This window comes from Hippocampus guttulatus, chromosome 17 (assembly GCF_054856545.1).
Source record: "Hippocampus guttulatus isolate MCC_2025c chromosome 17, RoL_Hgut_1.0, whole genome shotgun sequence".
Classification (NCBI taxonomy): domain Eukaryota; kingdom Metazoa; phylum Chordata; class Actinopteri; order Syngnathiformes; family Syngnathidae; genus Hippocampus; species Hippocampus guttulatus.
The window spans coordinates 12,414,565-12,431,082 of NC_141277.1; the positions used below are offsets into that span (position 1 = coordinate 12,414,565).

The window sequence follows — 16,518 nt, forward strand, 5'->3', positions numbered from 1 at the left end:
ACAACAATAAATCGGAAGCACATTCTTGGCACACCTGCAGATTGTCTCAACTAATAATGTCACCACAGAGGCAAATGCCATAGTGAGGAAATAGCCGGCCAGTGCTAATGTTTGTCACTCAACAGAGCAGACCCGCCATTTAAAAGCAAACACTCATTCACATTCATCGTTGCTGCAGTGTACAATGAGCGAATGGTGACTCCAGGTGGCCATTAATATTACCTACACCTCATATTATTTGATGGGGACGTAAAGCTATCTATAAATAATACCATTGACACTTTGTCACAATTTGGTAAATTTCGTCAAGTGCGGGGATTACCCGGAAGAATGTAACATGCATTATATATCTCACAGAATCTTGCGCCATTGCTGTTTTTAAGATTGTCTCTTCCCATTCCACCACAGCCAGAGACACCAAAGGAGAACTTTCTGTCTGGCATCAGTGTGCTTGATGTGGACGTAAGTGATGGGAAATCGGTGTCTGAGGAAGACAAAACGAGCCTGGCTCTCAAGAAGGACAAGTATCTGTCTGAGGAGCACAGCAGTGGCATCGGAGGCTCCTCTTGCATGTCTTCACCTCGTCAGAGTGTGTCTGACAGCGATGAGGGTGCTGACATTGCTGACACCACAGCCAGCACTGTTCAGTACTCCTCAGTGGTGGCCTCGAATGGTTACAAAGGCCAGACCCCAAGCGCCCAACCTCAGCAGCTCATTTTCTCCCGTTCCGAGTCCACACAGCCGCTTCTGGACTCTGAGGAGAACCCGGACCTTTTAGTGCAGGAGGGCAGCAGAGCTACCCAGCCATTCTCACAAGGGCCTTGCTTCTCACACTCTGCATGGAACCAAGACAATGGCAGCTTTCCTGAGTTGAACCAGCTGGAGGTGGAGCCACAGGAGGTCCTGTTGCAGCTGGACATGTGTCCCTCGGGAGAAGACAGTGAGCAGAAAACACTTGCAGACGGCCAGTCTCTCTCCAGTTACATGCCACAGCTTGGTGGCTATAGGCCACAGTAAGAACGTTTACAGGACAAGCCTGTGGTTTGTAGATGACGTGTGCCAGTGTTGATGTTGCATGTTCATTTCAAGTCTTTGGTAATCCCAAAAGGATACTATTACTTCTGTTCTCTGTTTGCTCTTAACGAAGCAGAACAACATTTTCAAAAAAATAATGGGTACACATATATTCCAGATGAAAATCCTTTGATAATGTTGAATGAAGAACATGTCGTCGGAATGATCCCTGGAACGCAAGTCCTAACGCCACAAAAGACTGGATACAGAATCATACTCAAATCACTCAATATCTAAGTCTCTCTGGTAGTAAAGATGTATGCATGGCTGCCATGTTGCGTTAACCAGTGGAACCTAGATCCGACGGACTAATTGGAGGAAGGGGTCCGTCCGTTCGAGCCAGTTGTCCATTACATCAAATTGCTTTTTTTCGTGCTCTTAAAACCACCCATTACAGTGCAAAGTTATTGTTTTGTACTTTTTTTCCATAGCCTGAAAATACCCACTACAGTACAAAATTATTGTAAATAAATGTGTGTTTGTGGAGGGGGGGGGGCTCAAAACTGCATGAAAGGTTTACTCAAACTCACCTTGTTGGTGGTGCTTGGGGCGAGGATAATGGCGTCTATCTGATCGCAGTCATGAGCCACGATGTTAACACTTGCTTTTTTCACCGTCATTACGATTAAATGTGATAGATAAGGTCTTTCCCCATCAAAAAAACAACAGTACCCCCCCCCCCCCCCTAAAAAATATATATAGTATGCACGTGCTTTGCCTTTGCTGGGAAAATTGTCACTGCCAACATGGCCGCAACATTGGCAACCATTTCAGCCTGCTCTAGTCTACTGTTGGCCCTTTTCCACCATGCTTGTGCTAACGCTAGTTCCAGGTCACTACCCAGGTTAGCACCAGTTATTTCTTCCCCCCCGCCCCCACCAAAATTGGCTCTCGCTGTAGCCAACCTCGTAATCTTCTACAATGATTAATAAAGATACAGTATAAGCGTTGCTGATTACATGCTCTGACTGTGACATACTACATTCAAGTATCATCAATGCTATGTTATGTTGCCTAGCAGATGCTTACAGTGCATTACTATTAATGGCGCAGCCGCTCTTGGCTAAACGTTGACATAAGCAGTGTCGTTTGGATGCTTTACAATGACGAAATGACGTAGCTCCTACTTGGCTCTTTGTAAGAACTTGTTAAGCACCAACTAAGCACAGCACTGGCCCTGGCGCCGAACGTGCACCAAGTTTTTTTGGGGGGTTTTAAAGGGGTATGCACAGTTCGTCTGTTCTCTATGATGAGAGCAACGCAAGTTGGAAATATGTGAGCAGTTTCTGTCTGTTGATGCTGCAACAGCGCTGTTTATTGGCGCCATGGCCAATTGCAGCCAATTCCGGAACTAACAGAGTTTGAAAGATACTGTACAAAGAAGATTGTACAGTGATCCCTTGCTATTTCGTGCTTTGTTTAGCGCGGCTTCAGTGCATCGCGGAATTTTTTCAAACATATTCATAAAAAAAAAAAAAAAAAATTAAGTCCGCAAACGATCCGCAAAAAGCAGCGAAAGTCAGCAAAACAACAGCGAGTCACATAGAGCAGAGGTTCCCAACCGCCGGTCCGCGGACCGGTACCGGTCCGCAGGACATTTGGTACAGAAAGAACTTGCCTTCATTCCGTTTAATTTATTACGGAATACGAAAGATGTTTTATTTTGAAAAATTACCGGATTCTCCGTTACATCCGTCTGTGTCACGCTTGACTCACGTCAAACCACGCTTCTCGGTCACGTTACCGATTACACTAAAAACAAAACGCTGGAGCTCGCAAAATGAGCAAAAAAAAAACTGCTGGAGATCGCACATGACAGCGGCTTTAAAAGTACGTTCGAGACAACTGGATTAAAGTTATGGCTGAATACTCTGAGATCGCCACAATAGCACTGTTGCTATTTCCGACATCCTGTGTGAGGTGGGGAGTTTCTGCAGCAACGGCGACTAAAACTCGATTACGAAGTAGACTGGACACAACCACACACTTGAAGGGTCATTGTCTCCTATTACCCCAAGATGGGCCCGTCTGGTTGCAGAAAATCAAGCTCGGGGCTGTGGTGAGTCGTCATTTTCATGCACTTTGAATTTGGCCTTATAAATATTATTTATACTCATACCAATGTACAGATACCTATACGGGGGTTGGGGGTCGCTACTTCGCAGATTTTCATTTATCGCGGGTGGTTTTGGTCCCCATTAACCCATTAACGAGGGATTACTGTATTCTGCGTGGACAGGACGCTATTTTCTGTCCAGTTAAATCGAGGTTCCACTGTATAATGACTTGGTGTGACCCTGATGAGATGACAAATGGTCTACTGAAGGCTTTTCATCCATACCTGGAGCACTGCATCAATATAAAAGACATCCTTTGAATTTTCTGCTAAAACATGACAAAAAAACCTAACCAGAAGCCTGCTGGAGATCAATTTTTGAAACTCCAGCAATGCTCTCTCCGTTTCCTCCCTTGCCCTCCTACAGCCCCATCCATCTTTCCTGGTGTACTGGCCTGTTTCCTGATATCTCCTTTATGCACATGCTAGGAGACACAACAAACCATCTGGCCAAAGCGCGTATGGCTGAGCCATCTTGGAGCAACTTATTTGTGCCGTAGGTACGGTGCTCCCTATGACGCTGGCAGTGTAAAAATAGAAAACTGGCCGTGGCTCTTCAAGTGAGGATGTGGCGAGGGAAGGTGTCTGCGGCCACGAGTTGCAAAACCATTCCTTGATCGAGGTTTTTTCTATTGGTCCCATTTACACAAGCAGGTGACATTGCTTCACAATTGTTATTGCTCCCAAACAGGGCAGAATAGTATCCCTTAAGTGTGACTGACGCTGTGGTCATTGTACTGTTTGTTCCCTTTATTATTTTTTTATAGTGTTTAAATATTCCTGCTTTCTAATTACAGTATTAGTATTTAGTTAGTGACTTGCTTTCACTGTCAAATTACATTTCCATAACTTTGTATTAGTCACTGAGTGCTTCACTTGCTTCGCTTCCAAGTGCATGCAGCGTAGGTTCAGTTCCCACTCAGTCACGCTGCGAATGTGAGTGTGAACATTTGTCTGGCTTAATATATGCCCTGCAGTCAACTGGTAAACAACCCACAGTGTTGGTTTGATCGACTTTGTGTCACAAGTATACCAGAAATGCACTTTTAGAGTTAATTCCAGATATTGCATTTCAAAATGTCACTTGAGCATGGGCAGAGGTGTGTGCCTTTTTGCAATGTGGCAGGCATTTAAACAAAGCAACTTTGAGATTGTATGTTTGATTTATGGTCTGTTGTTTTTGTTACATTGGTCACAATCTTCATCTTAACTGTGAACTTGGATGCAGATCAAGTCACAAGCTCACAGTAACATATTCTTATTGTCAGTGTTCATTTCAGTGTGTTTTGGAGTGCCTTTCACAATGAAAATAAACATATATCACACTATTCTCAGCTTAGGTTGCAGAAGTGCTCACACTTATGTAGAAGTGAACGGACTTGTTTAAAAAAAATAAAAAATAAAAAAAAGTCTGGTGAACCTAGAAGTACTGATCCAAATCTTTGAAGGAAGTAAAAGTAAAAAAGTACCAACTCATAAATAATAAAAGTGAATTGTGGCCTTTTATAGACAACCTCAGGCACACCTGTGCAATAATCATGCTACTTATTTACAGTCTTGATATACCACACGTGTGAGATGGATGGATTATTTTCAGCAAAGAAGTCTTCCTTAACAGAGTTTGCGAGCAGTATTTTATTATATTTTTATTTTTTTTTAAAGGCCTTCTGTGTCCAAAGACAAAGAACTAAATTCAGCTTGTGAGGAAATGGGAAACGTGTTCCATTGATATTTTTGTTCAGTATAAGTATCTCAGCTAGGCTTTGCGCAGATCTGGAGCAGGTCAGCAGATATTTTGCAGTGATCGGTTGTCATTGATCGGATCCACAAAATAAAACATTACACTGTAATGTAATAATTGTGCTTGCTGTAATGATTACAGCAAGCACAATCTCCAGGCACTTTGTGTGCTGCAACTGTTAATAATCCAAGGCTACTCAACCTGTGCAGCCAGATTTGTTTCCAATATTTAAAAATGATTTTGTTCGGTACTCAAGTAGGCTACAGATACCTGAAAAAAAATCTGTAATAAAGTATTTGCACGTTTTGCACTTGCCAGCACTTAATAAAAAAGTTGATGTTTGGGCGGAAGGCAATGTCTGATTGAGTTAATGGCACTGCCTTCACACAGTTATAATCCCTTTTTTTTTCTAATCATGTGCTAAGCATGAGTCAGACAGGATGTTTGCTATGTGATTTGCACCTGAATGGTGATGAGAGCATAAGCGTTGGAAGCCTTGCTTGCATTAAGGCATTTTAACTCTTTCATGCACCAATAATAATAACCTGTAACCTGATAAGCTGATAAACTGTCCACTGCAGTAACCGCTGTCCTTGAAAGGGTTTAGGTTTAACAAATAAAATAAAAATACATGTCTGCTGAATGTGTCATGGGAATTTGTGTACGAAACGTAATTAATTCAGCATCTCTTGAAAACTTTGGATTTTTCTGGACTCATGAAATCAATCATGTCGCCTCCTTTATGTATTTACACACACACAAAAAAATCTATGTAAATTATAGAACTCATTTTAATCCGTCAAGGATAACTTGAACATTCTGCTGCATCCCCCCCCCCCCCCCCCCTCGACGACAGATATGTGATCATGATGGTTACTGGTTTTATAAAAGTGCAGGCTTCGACATCAAGCTAACCACGTATGGGAGGGTTATTATTTTTGATTTGATTTAGTATTTATTGTATTGAGCCGCTATCATATATCAGCATTTTTCATTTTAAATCACAACAGGAGGTCTGTATGATGTCAGAGGCAAGAGCTCCATCTTTCCCACAGTGACTGTGTGAATCTTGAACAGAGGTATCCTCAGGACGGGAGGGGGTGGATGGGTTCATCGGGTTCATGTAGTAGATTGCGCGCCTCCTCCCATTTCAGGTCGACCGCTTCCCCGGCTCGCTCTCTGAATGAGCTTGCTGCAATTCATATAGGTGATGCAAAAGCGATGGCGGATTGCAGTGGCTAAATAAGCGAGCCTGACCTTTATTCGGGACACGGCGACACGATCAGCTGATGCCTCCAAACTAGCTGCCATCTTTCGGTCATTCGAGGCATCTGGCCAACTTGTCTCCACGCTCGCCAGATGTTGGAATGAAGGCGCACGGGCATGGGGGAATCGTGTGTTCCTGAGCTGTCGAGAAGCGGAATCTGAATCATGCTGGCCGATGGATGTTGCGGAGGAATGGAGAGAGTCCGGGGTAAGATTGCGTCAGACTCTTTGCCGAGAGCCACCTATCCTCAGCAATATGCGCAGACCGGCCCCCAGCAGCAGGGCAGCGACATCCAGGAGCTCGCCTCCAAACGGGTCGATATCCAGAAGAAACGTTTCTACCTGGACGTGAAGCAGAGCGTGCGCGGACGCTTCCTCAAAATCGCCGAGGTGTGGATCGGCAAAGGCCGCCACGATAACATTCGGAAGAGCAAACTGACTCTGTCCATGTCGATGGCGCCCGCGCTCCGCTACTGCCTGGGGGATTTCATCGACTATTACGCCCGGATCGGATTGCGGGGGGGCCTCGCGCCCCAGCCGCCGCCGCCGCAGCTCGACGAGCACGGCGGCAACGATCAGGGCCGCGCGCTCGAACCCCGCAGGAGAGCGCAGGAGCCCGCGTCGTCGCCCACTGGCTCTGCGGCGTCAGACGACCACGCGCATCGCGTCCTCAAGAGCGAATTCATCGAGAGGGACAACCGAAAGTACTTTCTGGACCTGAAGGAGAACCAGAGGGGGAGGTTCCTACGCATACGGCAGACTGTCAGCAAAGGGCACGGCACGATGGGCTACTACGGCCAGGGGATCGAACAGACCATCGTGCTGCCCGCACAGGGTCTCATCGAGTTCAGGGACGCGCTGTCGCAGCTCATCGAGGACTACGGCGAGGACGAGTGCGACGAGCGCGGTCGAGCCGCGACCAGGAACCACGACGAAAGCCCCGAGCTTCCAGAGGCCGCGTCCTTTCGCGTGGACAACAAGAGGTTTTATTTTGACGTCGGTTCCAACCGCTATGGCGTCTTTTTAAAAATCAGCGAAGTGCGCCAGCCGTACAGAAACACCATCACCGTCCCTTTAAAAGCCTGGGCGAGATTCGGGGAGAATTTCATCCGTTACGAAGAGGAGATGCGGAGAATTTTTCATTGTCACAAAGAGAAGAGCGCTGACGCTCGGCAGGACAGTGAGGAGCAGGACTGAGCGACCTTGGCAGTCGGACGGAAGCTCCAAATCGTGCACTTGTGTAACGTCCGTACTGTGTGTGTGTGTGTGTGTGTGTGTGTGTGTGTGTGTGTGTGTGTGTGTGTGTGCCCCCGAAAAGACAAGTAGATTGAATTTTAGCGCTTATAAATCAGAAATATAAAGCCCCCAAGTCAAAATCAACACATCTTCTCAAAATCCTGCTTTAACACGCCCACGCCCGTCTTCTAAATCGAATACTACTTTAAATGCACTAAAAAACTATTAAATGGTGGAACTGTGGCAACGTGTAAAAGACATGCTAAGAAACGATCTCTCTCTCTCTCTCTCTCTCTCTCTGTGTGTGTGTGTGTGCGTTCAAAATGTATAACAGTTTTGAGCCGATAAAGAATTTGTATGAAGAGATATACCATTTATAAAATGACTGATAGGTTTATCATTGATCAAAAAGGAAAATGTTAATTGATGTTTGACTTGTTTTCGGGGTCCCATGTGGGGTAACAAGCTTCTTATTGTCCCTACATCTCATGTCTTACAAATGTGATATACTTGCTAATGTTTCAGACAGTCAATATGGCCTCGTGGTGTGCAAGGAGGCCGCTTTGCTTCTGATGCAGGTTTCCAAAGAGAATATGAGTCACAGGTGATGTGACATATGGTTGTAACTTTTCACCTGCAGAATGTTATTTGATGCTGACGTGAATTGCATGTGACCATCATAGATGGGTTAATGATGCACAATCTCAGAAGCAGAGGTCATTTATTTCAGTCACACCGTAACTCAAAGACGTGCACACACACACACACACACATTTTTGGAGTGTGCATCTTTCCAATCATAGACTATTTAAAAAAGGTTCCATTTTAAAGTGGAACTATTCAATTTGGTTCGACTCAGTGGAATTACAATTCGATTTATGCTACAGGTCATTTCAAGAAGGTATGATGCAATGAATATATATATATATGTAAAAATATAAATATAAATATCATATAGAACATCCTGCAGTTTATAAAATGTAGCGATTTTCACACTCATTTTGGGGCTGGCAACCTGTAAGTCAAGACCTGAGGTGTTTATTGATGTTATTAACGTATGTTGTGCACCAACAGATCCCCTCGCTTACTTTTGAAACATGGCTGACTGAGTGGTGCAGTACATTAACATTCACCCTGCAATCCAACACAAGCACTTTGAGAAATATTTTTAACAGAATGAATTAAAAACTTATAACTACAAAAGAATTGATCTAACTTGTACTATACCCCCAGTGTAGCGAATTATGTAATACTTTATATCATTTAGAAGTCTTTTCACAAACAAATTGAATTTACCATGAGCAAGTGATGCATGGTGATTCATCAGAGATCTTCACCCGTATCATTAGAATCATCTTCACCCCCCACCCCCCAAAAAAAACAATTCATTTTTCATTTTTTCCCCCCCATGATCAAATAATCCTTAAGATTACAATAGGTGAATGACAGATGTTTGGGGGGTTCATTACTGGCGATGATAGAAGTTACAGCCAATTTGTGTGTCCGACAAATAATTATACAAAGCTAGTGGCTGCTAGCTCAATGACAAAAATTCACTCAAATGTGTCTGTTGTCTGGCCTGTTTTTTTTCTTCCCCCTTTTAATGGATATGAGACCACTTTTTGGTCTCACTGTATTGAACAGCTTGCTCTCAACATCAATCGTAGTGAGTGCCTGAAGGGGCCATCGTCTCTTGTTGCATTCTGTAGGACTCCGCTATCTGTGTTTTCATCGCTAGTAATGTCGAGTGAGCGTGAACCTTTCATCTTTTGTAAATAACAAACCGTTTTTTTTCATATTGTATCTAATTTGCTCACCGTCCAAACAACAAGAAAATAGAATTACAAACTGCTCTGTTTCCACTTGCAGCGGAGGTAACCATTGTTGCCATTGTTTCAAAGGAATTTCACCTAAGCGTCACGCTCGCATTCTTCGTTCATTACAGACAATCGATTTACAAACCGGCTCAGCAGTGGTCATGAACATTTAAAAATAATTCCTTCAACCCTTTCATGCACCCTGTAACCTGATAACATGATAAGCTGTCCACCGTCGCCGCTGTCCCTGAAAGGGTTAAACAGCTCATACCTTTTTTCATGCAGACATTTTACCATCCCACAAGCACACACAATTGTCACAGAAAGATTAAAATGAATAAAAGTGGCATGTTTACGTGTAGGCCTATTTGTGTATTAGAGATTCTCCTTTTCTGATTTTATTACATGCTGCTTTAAGTACTTTATGATCGGAGGGTCTAATTCCCCGGCCGAGAAGCAACAAGGACATCAGTACCTGAATATTCATTCAAACGTAAAAATATCATAAATGGACCAAATGATTATGTTTAAATGGAATATTTTGGTTTTCTGCCCAGTTGAGCCCCACAACTGTGAATGATGCCTTGAAAACTATTTTGGACACTCAAAAGGAGAATTCTATTTCATTTCCCACGCGTGCTCCCAAGATTTTGACACTTCACATTTACAGGAATAAAATGACTGAAGGGTAATTTCCTCATTTCTTATTTTCAACCCGCTGGATGTTTAGAACAATGGAATTCAGTTTGAAAATACTTGAAATATGAACAAAAACGCATGGTGCTATATATTTTTCACCCTCTTTTGGTTTCGGTATGTAGATGGGCCCCATGGAGGATAGCTCAGGTCAATCGCGAGAAAAATAGAAGTGAAGGTAAAACCAGACTCGTTCAGCACCTCGATGCACGCTGGTTCGCTGAACAAAAGTGAGAGCATCGAAAGGGCTCAATATCCTGCTCCCATGGGACGGTATACCTTCCATATGTCTTGGCCCTATCCAAAATGCTATGTTTTAAATCTATATCGCTATGGTCGACTGAAAGAAAGGTTATCACTTGTGTATATATAAATATGTTGGTGTCTTCTTTTTCTTCCAAAAATCTTCTGAAATGCTGCTTTTGATTAGAACTCGGATAGCAGTTCGCTGTACATTGAGCACTTGGTAGATTGTGTATGAGCTACGTGGACGAGGGGTCAAGACGAAAGACTAACGTCCTAATTCTGATTTATTACTGTATTCAATCTCGATGCTCGTATGAACCTGTAAACCACGATTTAATGTACCGGTAATTCTTTATTGCTTAACTGACCAAAGGTTGCAATAACGTAAAACATACTGTATATTACGGTAATACAAATGAAGCATGCATTAATTGATATTTCTAACAACCATGTCGAATATCCGATCATCACGCAGTCTTTTACACCGTTTCTGTACTGCACGTACTGTATATGGGCCAATTTGTGGCTTCATACACACACACACACACAAATGCTAGGTTGTTTTTCAATACAACTCGCTGGGTAGTTGAGGATTTTGAGCAGAATGGGTTACTTTTAACCAAGGTTGGGTTCATTATTTTGACCCAGCAGATTGGGTTGAAGATTGGATTTGGGTGTGCCAAAAAACTGAGGCTGATGGCCCCTTCTTTTTTTCTTTTTTTTTTTTGCGTTCTGAATTTGAAGTAAATGTAACCCTTTCACGCACCCTGTAACCTGATAAATTGATTAGCTGTCCACTGTAGTAACCGCTGTCCCTGAAAGGGTTACCGTAACATGTTTAGAAAACAATAATGGCCGCTGGGTGTCTTGGAGGGGACCACTGTTGACTTTCGACACAGGGGCTTGGCTTCAAATAGAAAATGTTGGTCATAAAATGATTACTGTTGTAACACTCCTAATAATCGATCACTCTAACTTGTCCTGAGGTGTGATTGTGAATATGAAGGAATGAATAGTTGTTAGGTCCATGTGTGCCCTGCAATGGGCTGACACCCAGTTCAGGCTGTACTGGCCAAAGTCAGCTAGAATAGGGCTCCTAGATAAAGCGCTTCAGATCATGGATGGATAGATATACTAATAACCTGGTAACCAATTCCTTGATGGCTTTAACTCATCAATATGCATAGTTGTTTTGTTTAATCAAAATCTTGACCCAAAGTGTTGGGTCAAATCCTCATCCCAATGCACTGGGAATAATAAAACACACCATTGGTTAGGTGTCTTTTGGACTTCAATGTTGGGTTATAACAAGCTCAACCAATCTGGGTTATTTGAGCAAGCAGTTTTAAGAGTGTATGATGCAAGTGACTTGTTGTGATGACCTATGACAGATGCAAGTTGCTTCTTCCTCTCAGAAAATGTTGCGACACCAAAAAAACCCCCCAAAAAAACAGTTGGGTCAAAAATAACCCAATGTGGGTGAAAAATGGACAATCCACTCCTTGGGTCAATTTCACCCAACTTTCTGGATTGTTTTGCACAAACAACCCCTAAATATGACTTGTTTTTATATATATCTAAAAAACACACCAACAGCTCCTAAAATTGTGTAATTTTGTACAAACCAACCCAGAAAGTTGAATCAAATTAAAATAATGGGTTAGTCCATTTTTAACCCAAATGCTTTTAATTTGTAATTTATAACCACAGCGACACTGATATAACATGGTAACACATTTCTTGGTAACTTTAACTCATCGGCATTGGTCGCTGTTCGCCCAATGCTTTCTCAAAAGTTCAATCCAACATGCTGGCCCAAATTTTCAACCCAATCTGCTGCGGATAAATAACCTAGCAGTGGTTCGGTCCCTTTTGGACTCAGCTCTGGGTTGGTCATTTTACCTACCGGTAATTTGAGTTACTTTTCACTTCGCACTTTTAAGAGTGTAAGCATCTTTGCTATTGTAATTACACTCACGCAGAGCCCAGCCAAGGTTGAAATGTCCTCAACTGTCTGATCAGAAACTATTCAGACATTTTTAGTTCCAACCAGACCTTGATAAGACATCAGACCGTCTCTCTTGTCTGTACTGTCATCTTCTGTTTTTTTGATGTTTGTACTTAGCAGTTTAGTGAAGAGATGAAATAATATGGTCTTGGTGGAAGAAGAACAACAAATGAGTCAACTGTTCATCAAGACTGGTGTTTAAAAGATGAATCGGTGGTTTGTCAGTTCTTGTGAAGCACTTTTTGATGGGTTTGCTGTGTTTGTTCTGTCTTGTAGAGCGTGAAGAACACTTATATAGTGAATTGATTTATTTTCATACAAGTGGAAATATAGAAGGTGTACCTCAAAGCACAATTTATTCGGAAAATACTGATTGCGGTTTACTGATTCCATGAACGAATTTGTTGAAATTGTTTCACAGACTGCTGAATTTGGCTCAAAAAGCAAGCTGCAAATCTTGCTTTCGCCACTGATTAGCGCTAACTGTTATGTGTTTATACTCGACAGATCAGAAAATTAATTTCTTGAAAATTGCCTTGGAATCTGTCGCTTGAATTCCAAATATGTTCTTTGAAAAAAAAAGCACTTTAAATAAAAGCTGCACTTTTTTTTTTGTTCTGCTGCTTTGTAATCAGTTAATGTAGTGGGATTCTTTCTATTCATGCCTTGACAACCAACGATCCAAAACTGTAAGAATCTGATAAGCTGCTCTTTAACACCACTTTTCTTTGGATTTGACGAGATAGAATTTCCCCATTTTGTGTAAAACCAGTGCAAATGATAATAATCACGTTAAATAAGAGTCGGAGTAAATTTAGAAGAAACGTGTCAAAAGCAGCCGATAATGTGGCAGTCACAGCCGCTAATATGTCCTCAGAAAGAGTCTTCGTGCAACCTCTTAACTCATTCACTCCCAAAGACGTTTTTAAACGTCTTTTCAGACTTGGTCCAGAATTAGCTGGTACTGAATGAGTTAAGGATGAGATATCGTCATGAACTCAATGTAGAGCGTCGGCATTGTTAGTTAGCTGCTGCTTTTTGAATAGATCTATTTTTTTTGTCTTTGTCTTTTGAGGGAGATGACAGGGTTAAATCTGTGCTTCACGGGGTTCATGCTTGGAACTGACACATCTTGGCGTCATCCGCGTATTCGTCTATTGGAGATTGCACTGCATGCGTTGCTTCCCTGAAAACATGAAAAGCGACTCGGCTACTTCCAAAGCACGTCATATGCAGACCAATTTTTCTTTTGGGTTTTTCTTTGACTATCAAGACGAACCTCATAGATCTTACACTGTATACCAATCAAGTGTATTTATTACCCGCATTTGTGTTCAGCTACAAATTTTGATGGCTGAGAAGAAAGAAGTAAAAAAATGTGCGCAAAAAGAGCAGGCCACTAATAAATGTGCCACACACTGTATAATAATCCGTTTCGAATTACGTCTTGAGATGATGTTGTTAGACATGACCCGTCCCAAATGAGAGCTGCTTTGGTCTTCTGACCTACTGTGAATTGCAGTACGTTGACAGATTGTTTACTTGTGTTTACCCTCAGAGAGTGGTTCAAATAACAATCGCTATTCATTTTGTAGGTGTGAAACATTCGTTCCGAGAAACAGTTGTTTTAACACAAATGACTACATACTGAAAAATTATGGGTAAAATAAAAACACAACTCTAAATAGTTGGATCGAATAAATTGTTTGGATGAAACGCCTAAATTTGTGGGGGTTTGTACAAAACAAACCGATTTTGGTTTGTTTGTTTTTGGGGGGGGGGGGGGTTCATTTTGACCCAACTTTTTTGGTTAAATGGATAACCCCCCAAAACGGGTTGCTCTCTTTTTGATCCATTGTTTTTAGAGTGTATGTAACGAGGGTTCAGTTAATACGTAGAATATGCGATAGTGACAACACACAAAAAAAAAAAAGCTTCAGAAGCTGAGTGATGTAAAGGACATAAATTTAGTCATTTGTTTAAGGCCTGGGTGGGGCGGAGCTAGGGAATAATACTGAAGATGGAATGAAGATTCCAGTCAGCGTTATGGTCGTAGGATTTTGGGGACATTGATGATTAACCTCATGAAGGGAAATCTGCTTCTCCTAACAAAGACGCCTTAAAGTACCTTTACAATGCGAGACTGTGCATTTTGTCTATTTTCATTGTGTGTTGTGTTCATTCGGGAACAATGATGTCCACTGAGGAAAGTAGTTCTCATGCCGTGATTTGGACAGGGCAGTCATATGCAGGATGACAATGGTCGTCTAACAAAGTATATTATATATACAGTATATATATATATAAATAAAGGTAAAGAAGTGGGACTTGTGGTGACAAAGTGAAAATGTGTTTGTGCTTGTCATGTGAATGTTTGCATACTGAAGAAGTGATGGTTTGCTGTTTAGTTTTGCCCTCTTCGCGGTTCTGGAGCATGGAACTTAGAGATGAGTTGGGTTTTTGTTTGAAAGTTAATAGACCTGAAAAACATGGTTAAGATGTGTACATTTTAGGATAAGTGTTACGTATATTGGAGTGTCCTGTAGTCCGTTAGAGTATGATTTAACAAAAAAAATAATAATCTCAACAGGTTTTGTACTGTACTAGTTCATTCACTTTATGTCAAGTACTTTATCAGTAATCATTACTTGCCTTGTAATGTTTGAAATCAAGCTATGTTTAGAAATGGTAACCGAGACGGCAACGTTTTAGAGTGTCTGCATGCCGTTGGTTGGGTCCTAGTATAACAGAAAAATTATATGGAGGGGAAAAAAATGGTGCTATGTTACACGATATAAAGGTGCTTCTTTGGACCCAAGCTAAATGCATGCCAAGATTAGGAAAACAAAATAATTTCATGTCTTACTGCTGTTCTCAAAAAGTCCCACATTACAAACCTTTGTCATATTTGAAAAAAAATCAGTTGGAACAAAGTCTGTCGATCATAAAGCTAACTGTTGAAAACAATGACATGGGCGCTTACATGGCGTTCTGCCTGCAGCCTAAAAGACAGACAATCCCGTAACTTTTTTTTCTTAACCATTCACTCATATTAAGATGGTTATGTGTTGAAGTATGGTTCAATGTAGCAAAATATATGGAACATGAAACATCAAGTATGTCTTATTGTTATTTGAGTTGGGAAAACAATGAGCTCAATAATACAGGAAACATGGAAAAAAGACGCATATTTTATTGTTTGTTTGTTTTTTTTCTTTAATAAAAGTTGGTTATTAAACTTTTTCCAAAATGATCACGTGGTTGGAATGTTTTCCTCTCATACTTTGCAATCCATCCATCCATTTTCCGAACCGCTTGATCCCCACTAGGGTCGCGGGGGGTGCTGGAGCCTATCCCAGCCGTCTTCGGGCCGTAGGCGGGGGACACCCTGAATCAGTTGCCAGCCAATCGCAGGGCACACAGAGACCAACAACCATCCACGCCCACACTCACACCTAGGGACAATTTAGAGCGTCCAATCAACCTGCCATGCATGTTTTTGGAATGTGAGAGGAAACCGGAGCACCCGGAGAAAACCCACGCAGGCCCGGGGAGAACATGCAAACTACTTTGCAATATGCACCTTAAAACTAACTACTGCTAAGGTAGGCAAATTTCACACGAGCCAGAAAAAAAACTGTGTGTCTAACTCCTTTCTACAAATATATCGAAATGTAGAACTGCAACAAAGGGATGCTAGCCATACCTTTGTGGACATGTGGGCCGAGTCTTCGAGAAACCAAACTTGCATGTTTTATGGACTGGGGGGAGAACGCCACAATGTCTACAACGACAGGGTGTAAGAAGTCATTTCAATTCAAAAAAACAAAAACCCAATCTGATTCAGATCCTTCATGCAGGGAAGCTCTCCAAGCACGGGAATTGCCGGTGCACCCGTTCTACAGCGATGCCGTGACACCCCGTGTCAGCATTCCCTCCTCAGCCGCCCGCACCGAGATGCCCCGCGAACCTATAGCAGGCATTTCGGTTTATGTCCCATTTCTCACACCCTGGCCTCCGAGCAAGACCGGCCAGCCCCAGCTGGCCTCAGCTCCGCACCGGGAGCCGGCAAGTGTGCAGTGTGACCGCGAAAAGCAAGGGTGACTGGAAAACCACTCCCTACCCGCCAACCAGCCCAGCCCTGGCTCAGAGACAACATGGTTGACCCTGCCAGTATGCTTGTCTCGAAGATAAAAGCATCGCAATTCAGTACACACAGCCTGCAACCTAAATTCGTAACTTTCAAGTTCTTGTATGATCACAAGGATTCACCAGTGTAGTGCTCCCCAACTGCTGTCATGATACAGTCGTCGAAAGC

General features: G+C 42.4%; 2 protein-coding genes across 4 annotated transcripts in view; both read left to right on the forward strand.

Annotated features, from left to right (window-relative positions):
• The window catches only part of il6st (interleukin 6 cytokine family signal transduce), a 44,141-nt gene extending 38,567 nt beyond the window's left edge, over nt 1-5,574 (forward strand). For all 3 annotated transcript variants that reach the window (XM_086134276.1, XM_086134277.1, XM_086134278.1), the window contains one exon: nt 409-5,574. In XM_086134276.1, the coding sequence (XP_085990402.1) occupies nt 409-1,017 (609 nt within the window). In that variant the 3' untranslated portion in view covers nt 1,018-5,574. The remainder of the gene's footprint in view (nt 1-408) is intronic.
• A 232-nt stretch (nt 5,575-5,806) lies between these two features.
• purg (purine-rich element binding protein G) lies at nt 5,807-15,453 on the forward strand. Its single transcript, XM_086135329.1, has one exon. It carries the CDS (start codon nt 6,363-6,365, stop codon nt 7,392-7,394), a length of 1,032 nt encoding a protein of 343 aa, XP_085991455.1. The 5' UTR covers nt 5,807-6,362; the 3' UTR covers nt 7,395-15,453.
• The last annotated feature ends 1,065 nt before the right edge of the window (nt 15,454-16,518 follow it).